The sequence below is a fragment of the Bos javanicus genome, chromosome 8, assembly GCF_032452875.1.
Source record: "Bos javanicus breed banteng chromosome 8, ARS-OSU_banteng_1.0, whole genome shotgun sequence".
NCBI lineage: Eukaryota > Metazoa > Chordata > Mammalia > Artiodactyla > Bovidae > Bos > Bos javanicus.
Window position 1 is genome coordinate 110,471,347 of NC_083875.1, and position 24,595 is coordinate 110,495,941.

Here is a 24,595-nt window from a genome sequence, read left to right on the forward strand (position 1 = left end):
GGAGCGCAAGGCGTCCAGGACGCCTCCAGCACATGCTGCCGGCTGGGCAGAGCCTTCAGGGAGGAAGAAACAGGCAAATCCCAGCGACCTGGCCGAGGTCCCCGTGGGCCTCACAGTTGGCCATTACAAACCTTTACCCTTTCCCGCCATCACCTGGCAGGTGAGGGAACGGCAGCAGGTTCTATGAGGAGCCCCGAAGGCCACAGCAGGACCCTGGGCCTCTGGGGCCCCGGGCAGGCCCACCCCACCTGGCACCCAGTAGAGCGAGCTGGGAAGGCCCCATCTGCAGCAAGAGGTAGACACGACCGGGCCCCAGGGCAGCGTCCCGGGATTCTCTGGGGACGGGACGAGTCATTGTGGTAACCGAATTTTTGAGTTAAGGTTTAAAATACGGCTAAGATTGAAGAGGCAATTTGGTAGGGTCGGGAGCCCCCAGGCAGGGTTCCCTGCCCCCACCGTTCAGAGGCCTTATTAACAACATCACTCTTTCTCCCATGCACAGCCCCGTTCACAAGCAGGTCTTGGGGCTGCTGGGTCCGAGGAATTCAATTGTGCGTCTCTGAGACCCAGCTCCGGCCAGCCAGAGACGTCTTCTTGGAAAGGGCAGAGGGAGAGGAGACTACTCGGGCCTTGATGCTGGGGAGAGCTGCAGTTTTTTGGAAAAGCTGGCATTTCGGGGAGACAGGGTATAGTCCAGAGACCAGGACCCTTTTGGGAACAGGTCTTGACAGACCCAGGCTCAAATTCTGGCTCTAGCACTTGCTCCGGTGACGGCCCACCCGTTTCCTCACCTGTAAAACGGGCAGGCGGTGCAGGTGAAAGAGACGATGCCCAGCGTGGCACTGCTCATCAGGTGGGTGCCAGCCTGGGGGCCCGCGGGCAGAGCTGGAGTCTCGGCCCCTCCTCTCTATATTTGTTCCCTGCAGGTGCGTCTCTCAGGGGCAGCTCCTCAGCCACATGTGGTGATTCCTTGCCCTGAGCGGGGAAACAGACGCCTCTCCTGTGAAGGCTTCACAGCCTCCTGAATCCAGCTGCTGGTAAAATGAACTCGCCAGGGACAAGGGGGCTTTCCCCGAGGTCCAAATCATCCCTATTTGCCAAGGATGTTCTTGGCCCAATTCAGTCCAAACTCATGGGGCTGCTCCTCCACCTCCCCGGAGAGGAGGGCGGGCCTTCATTAGCCCAAGGTTGGAAATATTTTACACGATTCTCAACTGGGGGATACAAAGATGCTCTGCTTTGGATTACTGCGCTCCTGAGAAGCTGTGGGCGACTGAAGCCAATGGCCACCTGGGCTCCCAGAGGCCCCTGCTCTCAGGCGCCCAGTGTATGCCACCCAAAGGGTCAGGGACGGACCACGACCTCCACTCACGGACTTTCCAGAAAGCTCCCACAGGCTGAGCACCATCCACGTGCCAGGCCACGTACTCAGAACTAGCGATGAAGCAGGCACTGACTGTTGCCCTGTGTTTCTATCTGAATCCAAGGCTAGCCCGAGTCCTGACCACTGTACCACACGCCCGCCCCTGCCCCCGCCCCCATTCCCCTCCACCCGCATCCCCGCCCCCATCCCCACCAACACGCCCATCCCCGTCCCCACCCGCCTCCCTGCCCCCCCAACCCCCACCAACACTCCCATCCCCGCCCCCGCCCCCATCCCCACCAACACGCCCGCTTTTGTGCACGTCACCACGGAACCTTAAAGCAGGGCTTCTGTAACTTGCTTGAGAACCGCCACTGAGACACACTGGTTTTTGGAAAGGCTCTCGCTGTTTAGTGACTTCCAAACGGCACAGAATCACCTGCGTGACCGGGTCTGGGCTAAAGAAGGGCAATTCCCATTTTACAGGTGTATTGACTGAGGACAAAAGCGTACCACTCAGGTCTAGAACCAGGACTCCTTTTCTCTCCACACTGTGGTGCCGAGCCCTCCTGTGGGCTGTTTGGAGCTTCCTTTGAGGAACTCGGCTGTGAGACTTCTAGAAAAAGGAGCTGCCACATTACGACTAAATCTCACTTTTCCCGCACTGGGATGGACTCAGGTACGTGTGTGCAAGTATTTCTTAAGATGAGTGCTCAGATAACAGGAAGCCAAGCAGAGACGGTCCTTCCTGACCACCGACCTGCCCATCCCTTGGTGAGAAGCAGAGGTGGGGGCCCAGGCCTACTTGTAGCCCAGGCTTCTGCCTCCCTGAGCCCCAGGCCTCCAGCGGATGCGATCCCATCGCCTCCACCACCGTCGTCTCAGGAGCTGACGGGGTAGCGGTGGAGGGCCCAGTTCGGGGTCTGGAAGGACAGAAGGGCGCAGAGGACCTGGGCCACACGAGCGGCCTGGACCACCCCAGAGTCCCCACCCCCACAGAGGCCTCGGGGTGAGCGTTGGACTGAGCAATGGAGTGTCGCTCTGCAGGCCCAGGGTGGGGGTGGGTTTCTGAAGGACCGCTGGACACCAGCGAGGAAAGGAGATAGATGGTGGGTGGGCATCGGAAGAGACCAGACAGCCCCTCTCCCCTCCAAAGCAGGAGCCCCACCCATGACAGACAGGCAAGACGAGCTCAGCGGGAACCCCAAGCTTTATTGGCTCAAAGTTCTCCTCAGGAGCCTGGTCGGCTGGGACTGGACGTTCCAGGGTGGGCACTCCCGGGCCTGAGCTAGGAGAAGGGAGGGGGAAAAAATGAGAATTTTAGGTCACATGGAGGGTTTCTGGAGTATGATCCCTGACAGGGTTAAAGGTGAGTAGTTCTGAAACTACTTTCAAAGACATGCTGTTTGGTCAGTAAATATTTATAGAACCAGATGATAATGAAACATTTATCAAATGCCCACTATGTGTCAGGCACCGTGTGCTGCGTTTCTCACCGGTTAAAAAACAACACACCAATAAGTAGAGCCACCATCAAAAATGAGGCACGATAAAATGAAACTTTCCATGCACTGCTGGCAGAAAAACACAGCTGGCGGAGAACAGGTGACCGGTCCACCTTCATCTTTGACAAGGAAGCCACTGCCAGCCCCACCCCACGCCCCGTCCTCCGCACGACGGCCTCAAAGCGACATTACCTCCAGGTTCCCTCTGGCCTTCCGAAGGACCTTGTGTGTCACGACCACTGAGGAGAGAGGAGAGAACGGGGCGATCAGACACGGATGCCCCGTGAGACGGCGCACCAGCCAGGGCAGGGAGGAGGCCTCGAGGAGAGAACGGGGCAATTAGACACGGATGCCCCGCGAGACAGCGCACCAGCCAGGGCAGGGAGGAGGCCTCGAGGAAAGAACAGGGCGATTAGACACGGATGCCCCGCGAGACGGCATACCAGCCAAGGGCAGGGAGGAGGCCTCGAGGAGAGAACGGGGCGATCAGACACGGATGCCCTGCAAGACGGCGTACCAGCCAAGGGCAGGGAGGAGGCCTCCAGCTGCAAGAGGCTCAGGCCTGTGGACAGTCCTGCAGCATCCAGACCCAGAGGTGTCTACCTCATCACACACCCAGGACCAAGTGACCTGTCAGAGAGGGTGGGCCAGAGACCCCTCCTCAAGTCTAAGCTACCAGCTCTGTGATGCCAGAAGGCAGGGCATGTGACACCACGTTGCAGATGAAACTGAGGCCCGGCAGGGCCAGGGGGACCCCCGAGCCCACCTCTGCGGGCTGGGCCGCGGTGCGGGGAGGGAAGAGGCCTGCGCCCGTCTTGGAGCCCTCATCCCCCGGAAAAGCCACTCTGGGAATGGGGAGTGCCCGCTCCAAGCAAACGCAGGTGTGCAGGCCAGGGCCAGGCGGGAGGGCAGTGCAGTCCCGGGGTGGGCGCCTGACCACAGGGAGGACGGACGGACGGACGGACGGACATGGGGCAGCTCCCTGTGCCGGCAGCATGCTCCACCTGGAGAAGCGGCTGGGGCGGGACCACCTTGCAGCTCCCTGGGCTCCATGGCTGCGGGCAGAGGCCCAGCACGTGGGAACCCATGGGCAGGTGGAGGGCCCACCTCGGGGCACAGCTGTAAAGGAAGACAGCTTCTCCCCGCAGCCCGTCTGTCCCCCAGATGCCAGAAGGGGGAAGGCCACCGCTGACGGAGTCGGGCTGGATCAGGACACGCCCTCAACGGGCCTCTGAGATGGCCAGGGACTACATCTACGCCAGGGGAGGACACACAGTCTTCTGGACTGGGTCCTTGGCCAGTGAGGCTGAGACCAACTCCCTGCTGGCTTATTCTGAAGAGGTGCCATGCGGTGGCCTCGAGAAAATACTTATTTCTTGCCTCACAAAAGCTTCCATCTGGAGGTAATGGAGTCTGCACATACTCTGTGACATGGGGCGGGCACAGATGCTGTGGCCTTGTTTTTAACTGGGTGCAGTGAATCTCAGAGGTGCCCGCTGCCACCTGTGCCACCGCAGCCCCATGCCGCAGGGCAGAAGTTCTTAACTTGGGTCCAGGGTCATGCTTCCGGGCATCCTAAATCCCCGGAAACCATGTCCAAATCTGTGTGTACACAGTTGTGTGCATCTTTCTGGGGAGAGACAGCACCTCTCCTGAGATTCGCCAAGGGGCCTGGGACCCAGAGAAGAGTAAGTATCGTGGCACTAAAAGTATCAAACGAGTCATGTCTCACCTGGCCCAAGTCTGAAGGGGCCCCCGCATCTGAACAGCACCGCCCACCTTCTGAGCAAGAACCCCCACTGAGCCGAGAAGCCCGAAGGGCAGAGTGGGGAAGGGCTGGCCCCAGGCAGAGGCGTGCCTAGAGCCCAGGTCTGCCTGACGGCACTGGACCCCTTCCCCCAAAGACCCCAGCCTCAGTGGCGTCTAGCGGCGACAGGCGGTCTGTCAGCTGCGACCTCAGTCAGCACCCCGAGAGGCTCCTGCCCACTAGAGGCGGGACGTGGAGTGGGCAGCCCCAGACCACACGGGAGGCTCTCGCAGTCACTCTGTCTGTCCCCTCCTTTCCCGGCAGATTCTGAGCAGAGCTGGCGTGTCCACCTTGACTCAAGCGGGGTTAGGGAGAGGTGGGGACATTTCCCCAGCTTCCACCTAGTCCCTGAGAGCTGGAGCAGCCCTGGGAGAGGCCGGCGGGCCTGGGGTCCTGGGGGGACTCACAAGCGTGGCCAAGCCGCCCGCTCGCTGTACAACCTTGGGCAGGCCCTCCCCGCAGCTGAGACGGACTCTGGGTCGGGCCATGGGGAGAAATACGGAGATGGTGACGCCGTCCTAGCAGGGGAGATGCTACGACACATCGGAGGTTACTGGTTTGCCACCACCTCCATGCACAGAGCTCAGTCTGACCTCGTGGAATAAAGGAGCCAAAGAACTAACACTGATGGAGCATTTCTGTCCCAGGAAGACGTACAAGAGAGCTGAGACATCACTCCCATCCCTTACAGGTGAGAAAACAGGGGCACTTCTTTATGAAGTTGTGATGAGAACCCAGGCCCATCCAGCCAGTCTGAGTCCCCTGGAATTACCGTCTCCGGTTAGAGGTGAGGACTCTACAGCTTGGAGAGCTAAAGTCATTTATTCCCGGTGTTGCAGGAAAGGGGCGATCTGAGCTACGGCTCCCCGACCCAGGCCTCGGCGCTGGGTTCTGGGCCCTGGGTCCGCCACAGTGACTCAGCCATCTGAACCCACTTCCGGAACCTGCTCTCCTGGAGGCAGGGTTCACTTCCTGTGCCTGGGACTGCCTGGGGCAACAGCCACAGGGCTCTGCTGGCTGTGAACCCCAGTGTTCCCTGGACTCAGGGCTGCACAAAGCGCGCTCCCTCTTCCTCCGGCTGCAGGCACCTGACCCAGCCAAACGGCCCGCCGCCACCGCAGACACAGCCTCGGTGGCACTGCCCCCACGCGGACCCCCTCCCAGTGCCCCTCTTCTCTACAAGGGACTTGATCTCCTAGGCCAGAGCCCCACAGACATCCGCCAGTCTGCCAGGGCTACCTCCCTACTAGCTTTCAACACCATCCTCGCCCCTCCACGGCCCTGTACAGCCCCCAAAGGGGCCTCCCCACCTCCCAGCCGTTCTGTGCTCAGCCACGGGGACCTAACACACGAGGGACCCTGTGGTCGTTGATGCTTCTGCCTGGGTCTGGCCCACAAGGCCCCTTGTAAGTTAAGGATGTTGACAGGCCACCAGCCCACGGTCCAGCGGGGGCTGTGCCATCCAGAGGCTCTCGGAGGACCCCGGGTGAAAGATGCAAGGGAACCCAAATGAAGGAGGCGTCAGGACAACCCAGGGCCGGGTTTAGTCCGCCCAGAGGTAGGGCCCAGACATGGCAGCCACCCCACCGCCACTCACACTGGTCAAAGATGACCTTCTCCTGGTTCTTGCTCAGTTGCAACAGCTTCAGGGTGTTATGCAACTTCTTTTCTTGTTCAAACATTTTTTTGTGGAGTTTGCTGATCTCTGCCTTCAGTTCTCCCATCTAAAGAGAAGGGGATTTAGAAAAAAAAAAAAGAACAAAGAATAGAAACGTCAGATCATATAGGAAGAATTGCAAAACCATATAAAAAGCACTCAACCTTCCAAACAAAGGTATTTGAGTAAAAGCTAGAAGCCACGTGCTGCCGGCCAGATGGAGGCAAGCGTGCAGGCACAGCGGCCTCAGGACCGCTGGCGGAGCTGCAAGCCGGGGCAGCCCAGGGTGCACCCAGGCCCCCGAGACACAGCAGATGTTAGGATGCACTTAACCCTCTGACCAGTGAGTCTACGCTTGGACATACACCCCCAAGGAGGGGCAGTGCAGCCCCAAGCAGATGCCTTGGCTCCAGGATGTTCACCTCAGCACTGTTCAGGGCAGGACGAAATAAACAACCTGGTTTGTTTCGATAGGGATTTAGGTAACTTAATTATGGCACTTATATACAATGGAGCAATTTCGCAGCTATTAGAAATGATGTTGTAGGACTTCATTTACTGACATTGAGAGATGATGGTAATTAGTGACAGAAGAGCCCAGAACAGCTCCTGTGTGCCAGGGCACGCCAGTTTCACAAAATTGAACGCATATATCTCTATCCATAGGCGTGTATATCAAGACGTCTAAACCATCTGACAACAGAGACATCGTGAAAATGTTTACAGTGTTCCATTGCTGAGAGATGGGATTTGGAATATTTTGGTTTTTGTTTTTTTATTTTATCAGAATTGAGTTTTTCCCCCCCAAAACTATAATGCTGGTTTATTTTTAATGCTTACATCTTACAAAGAGGATATAAAGATACTATTAGGGGGAGTATGATCTGTTAGGAGAGCCTGCTTTGATTTCTTCAGAGACGGGGAGCGAGTAGACGGTGACAAGCCCGCAGCCCCCAGGCCCCTAAAGTGGAATATGCAGCCCGTGGTGACTCTCTCGGGCCTCCCTGATGGCACCAGAGGTAAAGAACCCGCCTGCAATGCGGGAGACGTGACGAGACCAGGGTTCGAGCCCTGGGTCGGGAAGATCCTCTGGAGGCAGGCAAGGCAAGCCACTCCAGTATTCTTGCCTGGGGAATCCCACAGACAGAGGGGCCTGGCGGGCTACAGTCCAAGGGGTCGCAGGGAGTCGGACACGACTTAAGAGGCTTAGCACGACGCACGCAGCAGCCCTCCTGCCTAGCCTCCACGGAACTGGTGCGTGGGGTGATGCGCACTCGCTTCCTCATGAAACACCAGGACTGCAGGCTGCCTGGCACCGGCCACCCTGTGCGCCACTGACACACCTCTGCTGCCGACTTACGGAGAACCGCTTTAGTTTGTCCCCAAACTTTTTTAGTCTCTTATAATCAGTTATGTGATTTAATTTTTAAGTAAACTTATGAAATATGTGTATGAAAAGACAGAACCGGTTGAAAGAAAACCTGCATATGTTTCAGAGAAGACCTGATAAAGGCAAGTCACTAAAAAAACCCACATTGCTGCCAAATTAGCTGTGGGTGAGTCAACTCTAAAAGATGTGGGAGGAACACAGTCTAGAAGAATTCTACATTCAAATTGCTTCCAAGTACCTAAGTTTTTTCTTCATCTTCAAGAAACAGAAATTGGAAGTGACAGACATACATTATGGATGTAGTTTATGAAAGAAAGGAGACGGGGAACTTCAATCAGCAGACCCATATTCAAAGAAGAGGCCCTGGCCCGACATCAAAAGAATGGCAAATGAATGTACATTGCACTGTTTTTAAGTTAAACTGAGATGTTTAAGGTATGTATCATTTTTTGATTCCCTGCTTTAACCTACTTTTAAGATTAACCAATCGTGTCAGCTACAAGGACTTCAACAGTGCTTCCGAAACAGATCCTAATTAAAACACGAGGTTTTCTTTGATTCCTCCTCAAGCTGAGAGCCCAGAGACTTCTGCTCTGGCCGCGGCTTCGCAGGCCACACATTCGGGGATAAGGTCACTCTTCACTCGGAGCCCTGGGTCCACATCTGTAAACAGGGATGATGCGTGACCCTCCTGTCACACGGCAGAGGACAGAGACTCAGAGGAGAGGCTCCCTGAAGACAGGGAGGACGGTTACTTGCCTGCCCAACCTTACCTCTCCTTCTCAAGTCAGCTCAGACAGCATCTTCTCCAGGAAGCCCTCTTGAGAAGCTTCCCCACCACAGCCTCAGCTGCTTACTGCTCCTCTGGGTGCCCATCGTGTCCAGGGCTTTCCCTAACATTTCCCACTTCACGGCGGATTGTAACAGGTCATTACTTGTTCGCTTCCCCACCTACACTATAAGCTCCCTGAGGGCAGAACTCAATTCCTCCTTCTGACTCCCCAGCAACTGGCTCAAAGTAGGTGCTGTGAGGCCATATGCCAAGCGGTGGGTTCACCTGCACTCTCAACACACCCTGAACACCCTGAAATCTACCCAGCACTGAAGACAAGGCATTATATACAAGTGTCTGCTGTCTCTCTGAACTAAAAATCTTCATTTTCACAGGATGAAGACGCCAGGGTGAAAACAGCAGGGCTCCAGAGCTCCATTGCTTCCAGATGCTAAGATGATGGAGCAAGTGAGTTTCAGTTCTCGTGGTGATTTAGTCGCTCAGTCGTGACTGACTCTTGCGACCTCATGGACTGTGGCCCACCAGGTTCCTCTGTCCAGAGGATTTTCCAGGCAAGAACACTAGAGTGGGCTGCCATCTCCTCCAGGGGATCTTCCCAACCCAGGGATTGAACCTGCATGTCCTGCATTGCATGCGGATTCTTTACCACTGACCACCAGGGATTCCCTTCAGTTCTTCCTTCTGAAAAACAGGACTAATAATCCTTAACCTCTGGAGGCTCCTGGAAGGGATAAGACGAGATGCTACTGTACAGCAGAGTCCCTGACCCCCAGCAGAACGGCAACAGAGCCACCCTTCTCGGGGCCACAGTGCTGAGATCAGAGCTGAGACTTAACGAGTGTGCTGCCTGACTTCTCTAACTGTTTTGTTTTTTTTTCCCAGCTGGTTGTTATTCTTTTTTAAAATGAAAAATCTCAAAACATTTACAGAAGTAGAAAGAACAGGAGAATGAACCACTAGATACCCATCCAGCTGCAGCAGCTACAGCTATCAACTAACGGCCAGACTCGTTTCATCTATACCCCTGCCCGTCCTCAGTCTAAAATTATTTTTAAAAACTCAATCCTAGAACCCAATCATGTTTCACCCCAAAATATTTCAGTATACAGCTCTAGAAGAAAAAGATTCTTTTTAAAAAAACCACAATGTCATTATCACATCTAAAACAATGAGCATGACTGCTTAGTATCACCAAACAGATGTTGGTAGATACGTTCCTGATTGCATCACAATTTTTATTATTGTTTTAAAACAACTGACTTGATTCAGCATCCAAATAAACTTCATGTTTTGTATCTGACTGTTATGTCTCCAGTTTCTTTTAATCCAGTGGGTCTCAGAGTTACCAAGAAGCCTCGTAAAGACAGATCACTGGGGCCACCCCCAGACTTCGTGATTCCGTGGGTCTTGGGCGAGGCCTGAAAATCTGCCTTTTTGACCAAGGTCCAGATAGTGTTGGAGGCACGTGATCTGAGAACCGCTGCAACATCTGCAACTTTCACTCTCTCTCCTCTCCCTTTTTTCTTAGGATGAAAAGAGGGTCTAAGCTCATGGTGTACAAATCCTGCCCCAGACCTGGAATCAAGCCATTGCACCAAGGAGTTCTAACTGCCTTTAGGAAAATAAAAGGTACTTAGAAACCAGTTTGGCGCCAGGGGTGCTCCCTGGTACTGGCTTGGACATTTTCAGAGTCTTTTAAAAGTAAAGAAAACTACTAAATTTTTAAAATAGAAAATACATCAGGAGTTCACATATATGCATTTCTCTTCCCTGATAGTAAAAATTTCAACAAAAGTTATTTGTTTTATCCTATGATAAAATACAGTAATTTCAAAACATTAATACAAATACTAACAATATATTTACTAAAAACAGTTTAAATTTTTTGACAGTTCGTTCCTGCTCTTTCAGTATTTCCACTAAGAAAATACAATCAAATCACTGTGTTTGTCATTGAAATGTTACCACTGTTTGGCCATGTGGCCTCTAGGATCCTAGTTCCCTGACCAGGGATCGAATTTGTGCCCCTTGAAGTGGAAGTTCCAAGTCCGAACCACTGGACCACCAGGGAATTTGTGAAATGTTTCCTCTTTGAGTGGTTATGCCTTCAATTATGTACAGGAAAGTTGGTTTGTTTTATCTTGAATATTTTAAAATTGCTTTCCCCCCCATTTTAATTTTTATTTATAATTACATAAAGCATTTTATAGAGTTTCAAAGTCAAATTTATGAAACAAGATCAATTCAGAGAAATCTACCTTCTATCCTTGTTCCTCCATCCTCTTCCTTCCCACCCCCATATGTAAACTCTTCTATTCCTGTTTATCCTTTCTCTTAAAAACATTTTTTTAGTCCATACAAATTATGCTGTATTTTTCAGGATCTCTTATCAAACTTTAAGAATGAGAGTGATTTTCCTGCCGGGACTGAAAGCATAAATTAAGTCTGGAACTAGACGGTGTGGGTGGCTATTCCCCTGGACAATTCAGGTGATCAGAGTGAACAGTCTTTTATTTTTTACGTTTTAAAAAAAATTATTTTCAATTGGGAAATAATTGCCTTATAATATTATGTTGGCTTCTGCCATACAAAAATGTGACTCAGCCGTAAGTATACATATGTCCCCTCCTTCTCTGCACCCCCCCGCCACCCCACCCCACCAGGCTGTCACAGAGCACCAGGCTGAGCTCCTGTCACAAAGCAACTTCTCACTAGCTATCTGTTTACATATGGTGATATAAATGTTTCAATGCTACTCTCTCAATTCCTCCCACCCTATAAATATTTTTATAAACAAATATGTGTACATATTTGTATCTCTCCTCACAACTTTCTTAGATAAACTTATACATGTGATATACACTTTCCAGAGCAGTCTTAGGGACTGTCGGAGACGCGAAAGGCAATTTAATGACACTCAGAGAAAACACCAGGTAGTAAAAAAAAAAAACACTGGAGCAGCTGATGGGAACCTGGAACCTGCTTCACACGGATTTCACACCAAGAAAGAGGCGCCGCACGAAACCCAGGCAGGGACGGAAAAGCGGCTGGAGGCGGCTCAGCACCACGCGGGGGTCTGTGTGCGCCAGCAGCCATCTCAGAGTGTCTCCGAGGGCCTCTTTCTGGCTCTAAAATTCTGTGATGCTAAAGTAAGCATAATCAGTTACCTGAGAAACCTCGGAAATAAGGTGCAAACCCTCACAAGCACTGACCAGTCCCTAGACTAATTTGCACTATAGTGGGGGAGATCAATGTGCCCACAATCTGTGTTTATACATGCGGATACACACACACTCGGAAGAGAAACAAGAAGTGCATCCATCTATTTAACAGACGTTACTCTACTGAGGACAAAAACGCTGTATCAAGGGTGAAATATTTAGCTTAGACACGTGCTTTAAAAATCACATGAGCAAGCACTGGTTTAGAAGGATGAGAGGAAATTATTCATTCATTCAAAAATATGAACAAAATAGACATGGCCCCTCATGGAAAACAGAGACACAGACATTAAACAAGTGTGTAACTGTGACGCATGATAAAGGTTAGCATGTGTGTAACCGTGACGCACGGTAAAGGTTAGCATGAAACTGAAGAGGGTGCTGTGACGAACTGATCGGAAGCCTCTCTGACCTTGAAGTAACATTCAAGCTGAGACCTGCTGCTACTAAGCCGCTTCAGTCGTGTCCGACTCTGTGCGACCCCATAGACGGCAGCCCACCAGGCTCCCCCGTCCCTGGGATTCTCCAGGCAAGAACATGGAGTGGGTTGCCATTTCCTTCTCCAATGCGGGAAAGTGAAAAGTGAAAGTGAAGTCGCTCAGTCGTGTCCAACTCTTAGTGACCCCATGGACTATAGCCCACCAGGCTCCTCCGTCCATGGGATTTTCCAGGCAAGAGTACTGGAGTGGGTGCCACTGCCTTAAGGTGAGAAAAAGCCAGCTGGAGGGAGGGAGCACTTCTGTTTTCTGGGCCTGAGATGGAACAAGCTCGGAGGGTCATGAGGAAAGGAAAGGCCAGTGTGGAGCTGGAGCTCGGTGGGGGTCCCCTCCAACAGGCACCTCCACTCCACACACAGACTTCCTCGCGTGATGACGGGACATGCGCTTCCCCGAGCCCGGCGCACCCAGGTTCCTGCCCAGGATCCCAGGAAGGACGCCCAAGGACAGGCCCAGCAGAACCTTCCGAGCCAAGAACTGCTTCACTGCTACTTCCCTGGCACGGCTGCGAGCTCTGAGGGCTGTTAGAAGGTAACTAGATAGGTGACGATGTGGAATGCACGTTTCCCTTCTGCCTTCCTGCTGGACTTGGGCCAAAAATTTACAGGTTACATAAAGGAGGGAGTATCTCTCAGACTACCAAGGTGACAGCTTGAACTCTCCCTTAACTGACAGGCCGCTTCTTCCAGGGAGGCTTCTTTGATTACCGGAGTCGGTACTTGCCTGGACCTAATATGACATGGTACTCACACACACTGAAATCACATGGATTCTTTGCAGCCAAAGATGGAGAAGCTCTATACAGTCAGCAAAAACAAGACCAGGACCTGACTGCAACTCAGATCATGAGTTCCTTATTGCCAAATTCAGACTTAAATTGAAGAAAGTGGGGAAAACCACTAGATAATTCAGGTATGATCTGAATCAAATTTCTTATACAGTGGAAGTGACAAATAGATTTAAGGGCCCAGATCTGATAGACAGAGTACCTGATGAACCATGGATGGAGGTTCGTGACATTGTACAGGAGGCAGGGAGCAAGATCATCCCCAAGAAAAAGACATGCAAAAAAGCAAAATGGCTGTCTGAGGAGGCCTTAAAAATAGCTGTAAAAAGAAGAGAAGCGAAAAGCAAAGGAGAAAAGGAAAGATATACCTATTTGAATGCAGAATTACAAAGAACAGCAAGGAGAGATAAGAAAGCCTTCCTCAGTGATCAGTGCAAAGAAACAGAGGAAAACAATAGAATGAGAAAGACTAGAGATCTCTTCAAGATGATCAGAGATACCAAGGGAACACTTCATGCAAAGATGGGCTCGATAAAGGACAGAAATGGTAGGGACCTAACAGAAGCAGAAGATATGAAGAACAGGTGGCAAGAATACACAGAAGAACTATACAAAAAAGATGTTCACGACCAAGATAATCACGATGGTGTGATCACTCACCTAGAGCCAGACATCCTGGAATGTGAAGTCAAGTGGGCCTGAGAAAGCATCACTATGAACAAAGCTAGTGGAGGTGATAGAATTCCAGTTGAACTATTTCAAATCCTGAAAGATGATGCTGTGAAAGTGCTGCACTCAATAGGCCAGCAAATTTGGAAAACTCAGCAGTGGCCACAGGACTGGAAAAGGTCAGTTTTCATTCCAATCCCAAAGAAAGGCAATGCCAAAGAATGCTCAAACTACCGCACAATTGCACTCATCTCCCACACTAGCAAAGTAATGCTCAAAATTCTCCAAGCCAGGCTTCCGCAACACATGAACCATAAACTTCCAGATGTTCAAGCTGGTTTTAGAAAAAGAAGAGGAACCAGAGATCAAATTGCCAACATCCGCTGGATCATCGAAAAAGCAAGAGAGTTCCAGAAAAACATCTATTTCTGCTTTATTGACTATGCCAAAGCCTTTGACTGTGTGGATCACAACAGACTGGAAAATTCTGAAAGAGATGGGAATACCAGACCACCTGACCTGCCTCTTGAGAAATCTGTATGCAGGTCAGGAAGCAACAGTTAGAACTGGACATGGAAAAACAGACTGGTTCCAAATAGGAAAAGGAGTACGTCAAGGCTGTATACTGTCACCCTGTTTATTTAACTTATATGCAGAGTGCATCATGAGAAATGCTGGGCTGGAGGAAGCACAAGCTGGAATTAAGATTGCCGGGAGAAATATCAACAACCTCAGATATGCAGATGACACCACCCTTATGGCAGAAAGTGAAGAGAACTAAAGAGCCTCTTGATGAAAGTGAAAGAGGAGAGTGAAAAAGTTGGCTTAAAGCTCAACATTCAGAAAACAAAGATCATGGCATCCGGTCCCATCACTTCATGGGAAATAGATGGGGAAACAGTGGATGATTTTATTTTCTTGGGCTCAGAAAATCACTGCAGGTGGTGACTGCAGCCATGAAATTAAAAGGTGCTTCCTCCTTGGAAGGAAAGTTATGACTAACCTAGACAGCATATTAAAAAGCAGAGACATTACTTTGCCAACAAAGGTCCGTCTAGTTAGGGCTATGGTTTTTCCAGTGGTCATGTATGGATGTGAGAGTTGGACCGTAAAGAAAGCTGAGTGCCGAAGAATGGATGCTTTTGAACTGTGATGTTAAAAGAAGACTCTTGAGAGTCCCTTGGACTGCGAGGAGATCCAACCAGTCCATTCTGAAGGAGATCAGTCCTGGGTGTTCATTGGAAGGACTGATGATGAAGCTGAAGCTTCAATACTTTGGCCGCCTGATGTGAAGAACTGACTCATTTGAAAAGACCCTGATGCTGGGAAAGATTGACAAGAAGAGGACGACAGAGGGTGAGATGGTTGGATGGCATCACCGACTCGATGGACATGGGTTTGGGTAAACTCTGGGCGTTGGTGATGGACAGGCAGTCCTGGCATGCTGCGGTTCATGGGGTTGCAAAGAGTGGGACACGACTGAGCGACTGAACCGAACTGAACTCACACACACAAACCCAGGGACGGCATCTGCTCTGCCTGACTCCTGAGCTGTGCCAGGGCAGATGCAAATGAGGATGGGGTGGGAGCAACTGTTCTTAATTCAGTCACGTTCAAGTTACTGCCAAGTCTAGCTTTTAAGGGAAATTTCAGTGGCTTTGTAATAAATGATTTTCATTGGCTTAAAAAAAAAGGCACAACTAGTTTCTAAGTAGTTAAAATAGATTTACAAAGCCCACTAAAATATGATGCTGAAAGCTATCAAAAGGAATCAAGACAGTCCAGAGAAAAGGCATCAGAAATGAAAGAGATCTTGAACAGAACGGAACGAGCTAGTCCATGAGGACAACGTGGGACTTAAAAGCTTATCAAATACAAGCCTGTCCTTGGGATTCAACACTGCTGCTTCCAACCAGGCTCTGCATCCTTGAGTGCGTGCCTCACTGCCCGAGCCACAGTTTCCTCGTGTGTGGAATGTGGACAGGGCTCCTCCCGAAACAGACATGCTCAGCGTGGGGCCGGGGTCGGGTCCCGGCTGTAGCCGAGTTTGCAGGGCACCAGGGACCGAGGAAGAACAGGCCTGCAGCAGCCAGCGCAGCGTCTGACGCGTCGTTAAACACCACGGAGGCTTCCCTGCCACCCTCCACGTTCCCCCGGTGGAAGCACAACTGCCGCGGGCCCGGCCCTGGGCTGGACACGGCGGCGGCGGGGCCCAGGCCCGGCGGCCCCTGGAGCCTCTGCATCCGCGTGCCGCCACCCACCTGTTCGCAGTGGAGCGTGCACTGGCCGTCGGTGGGCAGCGAGACCTTCCAGAAACGCACCAGCAACCCCGCGGCCTCGTCCAGCGTCCGCCTGGCAGAGCTCACGCCGGTGACAAAGCTGCTCGGGGGCTCCGCGTGTGGACCCTGCATAGGGGAACGTGAAGGCTGTTGGGTGCAGTCTGGAGAAAGATCACGGACAAGCTGGCTCTCACGGGCAGCATGAATCGCCAGACCACGGGGCCTGCATTCCACACTCTGAGCCAGAGCCTGGCGTGGACGACATCAATGTACGGTTAAAGCTGGTGAATTACAGATTATGAGGGAACTTCATTGGTGATATTAGGCCCATCAATAAGCCATGATCAGTGGCCACCTGAGGGCACTATATTTATTTCGGCCACAAGAGGGTCCGTGGCCGGCCCCCGCCCTGCTCCACAGCCCCGGAGCCTCTCAACAGCCAGCAACGCAGCGTGATCGTTTCTGTCCCCTGCATCCCTGGCTCCTCGGCTCCGCCTGCCGCCAGCGGGACTTGCCCCGTCAAGTCTCCATCACCCCTCGGGCAGGCAGGAGCAAGTCAAACTGGGGAGTTTCTCAAGGGCACAAGAAAGCGAAGAATGTGAACCCCAGAAGACAAAGTACAAAATAGATTTTTTTTAAAGAAAGAAATGAAGAGTATCATTTTCACAAGTAGATAAAGACGAAACAATATGACACACCCTGTTAAGCTATCAAATTGGCAAAAAAACATTTATAAATAAAAATACTCACTGAAGACACAGGGGCAGAGGCACCCTCACTCGTAAACGGAGACACTGACACACACACTTGTGGAAAGCAACTCAGCAGTGGCTTCCAACAGAAGCTAGGAGGCCACGCGGCCTGGGAGCACGTGAGTTTACTTCTAGGAATCCGTCCCTAACGGACAGTTCTAAGATATCACCAGAGATCCAGTTACAAGGATGCTCGTGACAGCTTAAATGTCCAGCAAACAGGTGAGAGAGTAAATAGACGGCTCTGTATCCACGCTGGCTTACTTTTCAGCCACGAAAAGTCAAGCTTTTAGGAAAATACTGAACAAGATTGAAATGTTAATATAATGTTAACTGAAAGTCAAATACAAAACTCATATGTAATGAGTCAGTTTTACAGACTTTATGAATGAGACACAAGTACACACATGAAAATTCTAAGCACTGAGCACTACGTGGTATTTTTATAGATGCTTTTATGTTTCTCTATAGTTTCTAGTTTCTGTAAAATAAAGATCATAATCAGAAAAGAACAATACTCTTACTTATATTTACGAATTCATTCAACGAGTATTTACCAGGCACCTACTCCCTGCCAGGCCCCGGGTGACACAGTGGGTATATGAGAGTCAACAAACACACGCTCTCCCTACTCTTATTAATGGGATGAAAAAAGCAAAGCTGGCTTTCACAATATTGTAAAACAAAACAAAAAGGCAAAACAGCTACTATGAAGCAGGGGGCTTAAGTGTCCTCAATGAGAACCCAAAAAGAAGGATCAGAAAATGTGACCCACAGAAGCTCGAAGGTTGAGTTCAGTCCGGGGGAGGAAGGAAATTTGACCCCAAGTCTTGGAGAAAGTCAATGAGAAACTTTATGTCAAGCACACAGGGGTCCTTGACTTTAAAATGAGGATTCTGGCAGGACGCCGCAGGAAGAAGGGGTAGGTGGTCTTCCCAGCCAGAGGGCACAGGGGGCCAGGGCTGGAGGAAAAGCAGCCGCACCAGGCTGGGCCAGCAACTGGGGAGCGAGGAGAGACGGCGGGCAGGCAGGAGCAGACCCCGGCGTGAGAAAGTCTGCACAGCCCTGGGGAGCAGAAGAAAAGCAGCCACGCCCGGCTGGGCCAGCAACTGGGGAGCGAGGAGAGACGGCGGGCAGGCAGGAGCAGACCCCGGCGTGAGAAAGTCTACACAGCCCTGGGGAGCAGAAGAAAAGCAGCCACGCCCGGCTGGGGCAGCACTGGGGAGCGGGCAGAGATGGCGGGTGGGCAGGAGCAGACCCCGGCGTGAGAAAGTCTGCACAGCACGGGGAGCGGGAGGTGTCACACGGCTGCGGGGCAGGACACCAGAGCGCTCTGGAGGACATGCAGCGGGGTTCCAGCCCTGGAGGCGCCAAGTTCCTTCAGCTCGGCGTCTGTACAGTGGGCACAACGCCACCCATCGTGAAGGCTGCTAACCGGCCACGTGCTGGGAGGGCAGCCGCCACCCGTCAGAGGGGGCGCGGGGCAGCTCGTGTCAGCAAGAGCGTCCCAAGGGACTGTGCGATCCTTCCACGCCACGTGAGGATCAGGACCTCAGCCATGCTGAGCGTGGAGGCTGGGAGCGGGGCGGACCGGTGACCGGGGGGAAGAACAGACGGACACGTGACAGGCCTGAAGGACAGAGGGACAGATGCGAGCCTGGACAGACAGAGGCCGGCGTGGGGCAGGGCATCGCAGCAGCACAGGGACACCCCTCAGCAGGCGGCCCCCCAGAACAACGCACAACCTGCAGAGCGGACCTGCCCTCCGAGCCTCAGGGCCGCCTTTCCTGCCCCTCCTCCCAGGGGAAGAGGCCCCACGGCCCCCTTGCCTCCTGCCTCCGCCTCCTGTTTCCCCGTGCGTCCCTCTCCCTCCGGCACCATCGCTGAAGTTACCTTGGTTACCAGCTCCTGACTGATGGGGCCAGGAGCCTCTCGGATTTGAAGGTCCATCTCGGCAAGGAGCATCTGGCCCTGGCCAATCTGCTCACACAGGGCATCGTAGTCCTCGGCCAGGCCCAGCACGTGACGGCCGCTCTTGCTGGCCCAGAGGTGGTGGCTGGGGACCAGGGAGGACACGTAGGAGGCACTGACAACGGAGCTGCCGCTGTCGCAGGAGAGGGTGTCCACATCATTTCCGGAGAGCGGAGGCATCTCTGAAGCTGCACAACGAGAGGGGAGACGTGAGATCTCCCAGGAGCAGCACCTGCCTTCGATGAGCTGTGTCTAAGGACATGAAGCCAGCCGGGAGGCGAGAGCCCTCAGGTCCAAATGCCAGCTGACACCACCCAGAGAGGACAGACAGAGGCTGGGATCCAGGATGCCAGTGTGTGCGCCACCTAATGAGTAAGCTCTGGGATTAGTCACCTCATTTCAACCCAACCAGCACTCATCAGAGCCCTGCAATGCAGAAGAACCTGGTCTACACAGAGGAACCGAGGCCAGGCCTGCGCCTCAGGGGTCTGAGTCTGATCGGAGAACAGACGCCACGCGGAAGGGGTAGGAGCCCGACATCAGAGAGCCGGATCTCAGAGGACAGGACAGTCAAGCCTATGTGCAGAAAGGGGGACCAGAGACAGCTTCCTGGAAGAAGCAACGACTGCGCTGGGGCGCAAGGGTAGCAAGAATGATGCTTCACAGAGGAAAAAGCCTGCCGCTTTCCACCTTTGCATCAACAGAAGCACAGATGGATGATTCTGACAGGGGCCATCAGGAGAGACATTTCCCAGAGCCGTTTGCATTCAGGAGGAGTCTTGAAGCGGCAGGATTTTCACTAGCAGAGAAGCGGGCAAGATTGGTCTGGCAAAGGCAGGAGCCAGGAGGCACAGTCCCCGTGAGAGGAAAGCGCAGGCCCGCCTGCAGGATGGTGACCCATCTGTGTGCCACCAGGTGGGCAAAGGGGTGTGGCTGGGCAGGCCCGCCGGGGCTGGGTGCTGCAGGCCCTCGAAAGCCACGCTAAGGTGGTCGCTCTAATCCAGGGCAACAGGGACCCCAGCCAATGATGTCACTAAGGCTGGTAACACCTAGGAACACAGGAACCAGCTTGGAGGATGAGATCGCCAGCTAGAAATGCTGAGAACACGAAACCCTAAATCCTGCCAAATACTCTTCTGAGTTGGAACCAGGGACCCCCTTGCCCTCAACTGAACAAGTCCCACCGAGAAACCCAAAGGTGCCACAGTCACCCAGACTTTAGCTCTGTACCTGATCTTGGGGGCGTTGCTGGGGTGGGATCAAACAGATCACACGAATCGTCAGTTGCCACGGGACACTTGTCACCATCTGCACGAGGCAAAATACGGGAAGCAGGCCATCAAGTTCTCGTTTCATTCTCATCAGCATTTGAGAGAAAGAACTGCAGGAAAATATAGTCAAGTTCTGGACACGAGCACTATCGTTCATTCACGTCCTCACTGGGCCTCTCTCCCGCCAGGCCTTGCGGGACACAGAGTGAGCAGGCCTGGCCCCCTCCCCGGAAGGACCCTCTTTGTCCAGACAAGTAAGCAGACCACGTCCCCCGAGGAGTCAGGGCTAAGGGGCGGTGGGAGCCCAGGTCGGGGGGTGACCCGAGGAGGCAGAAATGCCGGGGTCCTTTAGACACCTCAGGGAGCGTGAAGCAGGGGCTTCAGGAGGAACGGCTGGCGGCCCGAGTCTGGAGGCGGCCGTGGTACCCACACAGGATGGAAGCGTCACCCCAAGTAGGACCTGGGAGGGGATGCACTGGAACAAGGGAAGTGGGCAAAACCAGTCAGATGCTGGAAAAGATGCCAAGCCGCGTTCTACGGGGCACCTCCAAGCTCCCAGGAGCTCAGGGACAGCGTGGCTTCTAGTTCAGGTTTCCTGGGAGAGGAGGCCAAGGGACCGAGATGGGAAGGGATCTGCCTGGCATGACCTGGAGCGTCAGGGATGGAGTGAGCACTGTGTCCCCGCCTCGCGGGGTCCCGTTCAGCTCATTCCCACCCAGGCATCTCCTGAGAGTGTGCTTTGATATCAGGGGGCCAAGGAGCCCCGGGGGTCTGCTCCAGGGAGCTGGCCCAAGAGGGATCACTTCCTACAACAACAGCAGCCTTTAGAGCAGAACTTTCAGACAGTGGCTCTTCGCTACCATCCTGGAAAGTCTTTTGCAAAGGAGGAAACGCTGCTGCCTACAGTATAATTCTCATCTTCACTGGGGGAGGTGGGAGAATGCTCCCACATGTCTCTGTGGAGGGCACCCCAGGGCTGACCCTGGACAAATCTCCAAAACAGGCAACGGCTGTTCAACGACCTCACTTCACCTGCCCCAGAGTCCATCCTGGGCACCCCAAGCCCCAGGCTGGCCTCCCTGGTTCAGTCTCCCTCGCTTACACCAACAGTCTCCTTGGTCCCATCTCCGCAAAGTTCTAGAAGGGCCAGGACAGACCTCTACTTAAGGGCCTCTGGCCAGGCCGCTGCTGATACATCACCCATGCAGACGGCGGCGGCAGGGGCGCCCCCAGCCCTGCGAGGCCCCCCTTGCAGGATCGTATCCTCAGAACGCCGCTCAACAGAACGATCGTGCTAATGCTGATGTTCACTAAAGCGCCGACTCAGAGACCACGCTAACCATCACCAGTGCAATGGTTTGGTGACTGACAATCCTCTGAAAACAGTTAGTTAGGAAGCCCCTGTGAAGGAAGGGGTAACACTGGTGACGTAATGTTGGGCAAAAACAAAGAAAGCCACAAAAACGGATCTGAACCTTATGAATTCACGCCTATACCCGATCACCAGATGAAGCAACGCAAAGCACAGAGCACAAAAACTAACGTTTTATAACATGAAGGACCTTTTCCTTTTTTCTTTTCCACATTGTCACAGCACCTTTTTGGTTCAAATTTTAAAACCCTTCCCAAGGAGGAACCCATGAGTCAGCCACTGCAAGTTCCAAGGCTGGGTGACTGGGTGGTCTCTGAGAGATTATAACTTTCTAAATTAAAGGTGAGAGGTGTAAGTCCCAATCCAAGTAGAGTGTAAGTATAAACTCCTTACTCCCCGCCCCCGATGCACACACCCACCCTGCGGGCATGAGCACAGGGACCCCAGACCCCCGAGGCCCTCCAGGCGGCGCTTCAGAGACAGTGGCCTTGGAGCTGGGCATGATTTCTAGCTCCAGCTCTGCCACCGACTTGCGGCGGTAACTCTGGAAAAGTCTCTGGCCCCCTCTGAGTTTGGTTCCTCATAAAGAGAGCAGGAGGCCGGCCTGGCTGACCGCTCTGAGCCTGAGCCCCTGCCGGTGTCTTCTGGACCTATGTGGGAGGGGACAGAGGGTCCAGGAGCCCAGTTTATCCTCTCCCTGCCCCCTCTACAGCCTCCGCAAGGCCAGACAAAAAACCGGCAAGAAAACGCCAAACAGAACCAGCGTCCAAAACTGCAAGGAAGCTTTTCAGATCCTGAGACACTGACAGCTGGAGGAAGAGGCGTAGAACCTCTTTTAAAGGTGGTAAAAGGGACTAAAACGGATTTCCAGCAGCGGGTGATGTGGACAGGACTAAGTGGGGGGCGGGAGGCAGCAAGGTGGCTGGAAGCCACGACTCGGCTGCCCTGAGAATCCACAGGCCCCAGGCAGAGACGACGGCATTTTGCCAAAGGTGACAGCTTCCTGGCGGTCAGGCCCAGGCTCCCGGGGTCTGGCAAGTCTGCGGCGGTGGGCGGACACCCCTGTGGGGCGAGGGTGGGACTCAGAAGCTCACGTGTCCCGCACAGACACGCAGGGCTGTGTCTCAGACGGTGGGGGGAGGCAGGACAGTACCTGGCTCGTCCAGCGGCAGGGGCCGCTCGGGGGCGGACAGGGTCTGCAGAGCCAAAGCGAGAGCGGCTTCCCGGGCCTTCTGCCCGTCCTGCACCAGCCGCTCCTCCACCCAGCTCTGCAGCGTCATGTTGATCTTGATGCTTTTCTCCAGCAACGCCTGCAGAGCCTGGACCTCGGCCAGGAGGCCGTGCAGGTGGCCCAGGAGGTCCTGGCCCCTCCAGCCTTCTCCTGACGCCTCCACACCGGCCTCTGCGAACGTGAGCAAAGGGAAACCTCAACACCGTCCATTGCCAAAGGTCAGCCGTGAGCGGACGGTGCTTGCCACCCGCCGCCACCACCACCTTCCTCCCCCGCCCAAGGACTGGGAACAGTTGAAAATAACAACTCGACTTTAAAAACAAAAATATCGGCAGACTTAATTGCTGCTATTCCACAGGCTAAGTAAGAGCTGGAAATTAATCTTCGCTTCTGGCCATTAAGGCCTAGCAAATTGCACACCAAACCCCGAAATTATGTCTAGTAGTAATAAAATCTATTTGGGCTGGAATTATAGAATGAAAGGGGGTGATTTTCAGAGCTGCAGTGTATTAAAAAGGCACAACAGCAGGAATAAGAAGAGCAACTTGAGGAGAAAATGAAAGCTGAGAGGTGACCCTTTTCTAGATAAACTTTCAATAGGGAGAAACCATCTGGAAAATTAGTTGAAAAGGAAACAACAACAACAGCAAAACCCCCCACCACACCTCAAAATTGATTCTAAAACATCAGAGTTTACAGTCAAGTCACTCTGATCCGGTATCTCTCTAGGACAGAGCGCGGACCAGCAACCATCTCCAGAGCAATGCTCAGCGCACAGCAGGTGCTCCCTGATTATCCGCTGAATGAATGGGCCAAAAAAAAAAAAAATACACTCGCAGGAAAATTGTTATTTCTCAAGTGTCTACTACGTGCCAGGTACTGTGCTAGGACGTTAATAAATGATCGCATCTAATTTTCATGACTGCATAGAACCGAGAGTAGCAGACGTGTGTTGCGGCAGAAGGAAGAGGCCCAAAGTGGCAAGCTGACTACGGGAGGCACAGGCGGGCATGCGAGGCTGTGAGAACCCAGACCTCAGCCGGCTGGGCTCCCGAGCCTCAGTCCTTCCCTGCTTCCTGCTGCCGCTTCAGAAGGAGGGTGGGCCGGAGAGCCTGCCTCAGAGTCGACCTGCTCCACCAGGGAGGCAGGCCTGGGGTTTGAGGACAGAGGGCCAGCCTGCTGTTGGTGGAGAGGAGAGCACGCCCGGCCAGAGTGCCCAGTACCTCGCGGCCTCCGCTGCTCTTGGTCCAGCTTCTCATACACCTTCAGCTCCGCCCGCAGGGCCCTCAGGAGCTTGTCGCTCTGCAAGAGCAGCTGTTGCCTCAACGCCGACTCCTCCTGCAGCCTGCAAAGGCCCCGCCGGCAGGGGGAGGAGAGGTTAGTCTCACACGGCGGGCAGGCAGTCCCACCGTGACCCGGAGAGTGTGGCCGAGACTGTTGGCGTGCTGAGGTGCATCCTGAGGGCCCCTCCGGGCCCAGCCCTTGACATCTGAGGTCTTGGGTCATCCTCACAGACACCCCAAGAGGGACGCGCTACGAATGCCCAACTCAGGAATGTGAGGAAGTGAAACACAGAATGGTTATGTCTCACCCAGGGGTGCCCAGCTCAGGAGAGAAGCAGGGCTGTGAAGGCACAGACCATGAGCTTACGGATCACTGCACCGCGCTGGGGAAGCAGGGCAACCTCAGGAACTAAAGGTCAGGGGGAACCAGGAGAGCTGACGGGGCTGCTGAGACCCATGGGACGAGATGGAGACCACAGGGACAGAGGGGCCTGCGGAGGAGCAGTCAGCATGACCGGCTCAGAGTCCGAGTCAGACGTGTGTCAACCCTGTGTGCAGAATCGCCCGTGGCTTCCCGGTCACTCAGCATGAAAGCCAAGGTCGTCCCAGGCCCCAGGGCCCTCTTCCATCCCAACCCCTCCTCCAGCAGGGCCCCCTGCTCTGCCCTGCACAGGCCAAGGACACCTCGCCCCGGGCCCTCATCCTTTCCAAAGAGAAGGATCTTCCAGAGGCTCCACAGGGTGTACG

General features: G+C 53.4%; 1 protein-coding gene across 9 annotated transcripts in view; it reads right to left on the reverse strand.

Moving 5' to 3' along the window:
* Positions 1-2,555: 2,555 nt before the first annotated feature.
* The window catches only part of CDK5RAP2 (CDK5 regulatory subunit associated protein 2), a 182,635-nt gene continuing 160,595 nt past the window's right edge, over positions 2,556-24,595 (reverse strand). For 4 of the 9 annotated variants that reach the window (XM_061426676.1, XM_061426679.1, XM_061426673.1 and 1 more), the window contains 8 exons: positions 23,789-23,910; positions 22,488-22,736; positions 19,922-19,999; positions 18,614-18,879; positions 15,951-16,094; positions 6,273-6,399; positions 3,061-3,107; positions 2,556-2,646 (listed from right to left, as the gene is read on the reverse strand). In XM_061426676.1, the coding sequence (XP_061282660.1) occupies positions 2,575-2,646; positions 3,061-3,107; positions 6,273-6,399; positions 15,951-16,094; positions 18,614-18,879; positions 19,922-19,999; positions 22,488-22,736; positions 23,789-23,910 (1,105 nt within the window). In that variant the 3' untranslated portion in view covers positions 2,556-2,574. The other 5 variants (XM_061426682.1, XM_061426675.1, XM_061426677.1 and 2 more) reach the window with 4 other exon arrangements.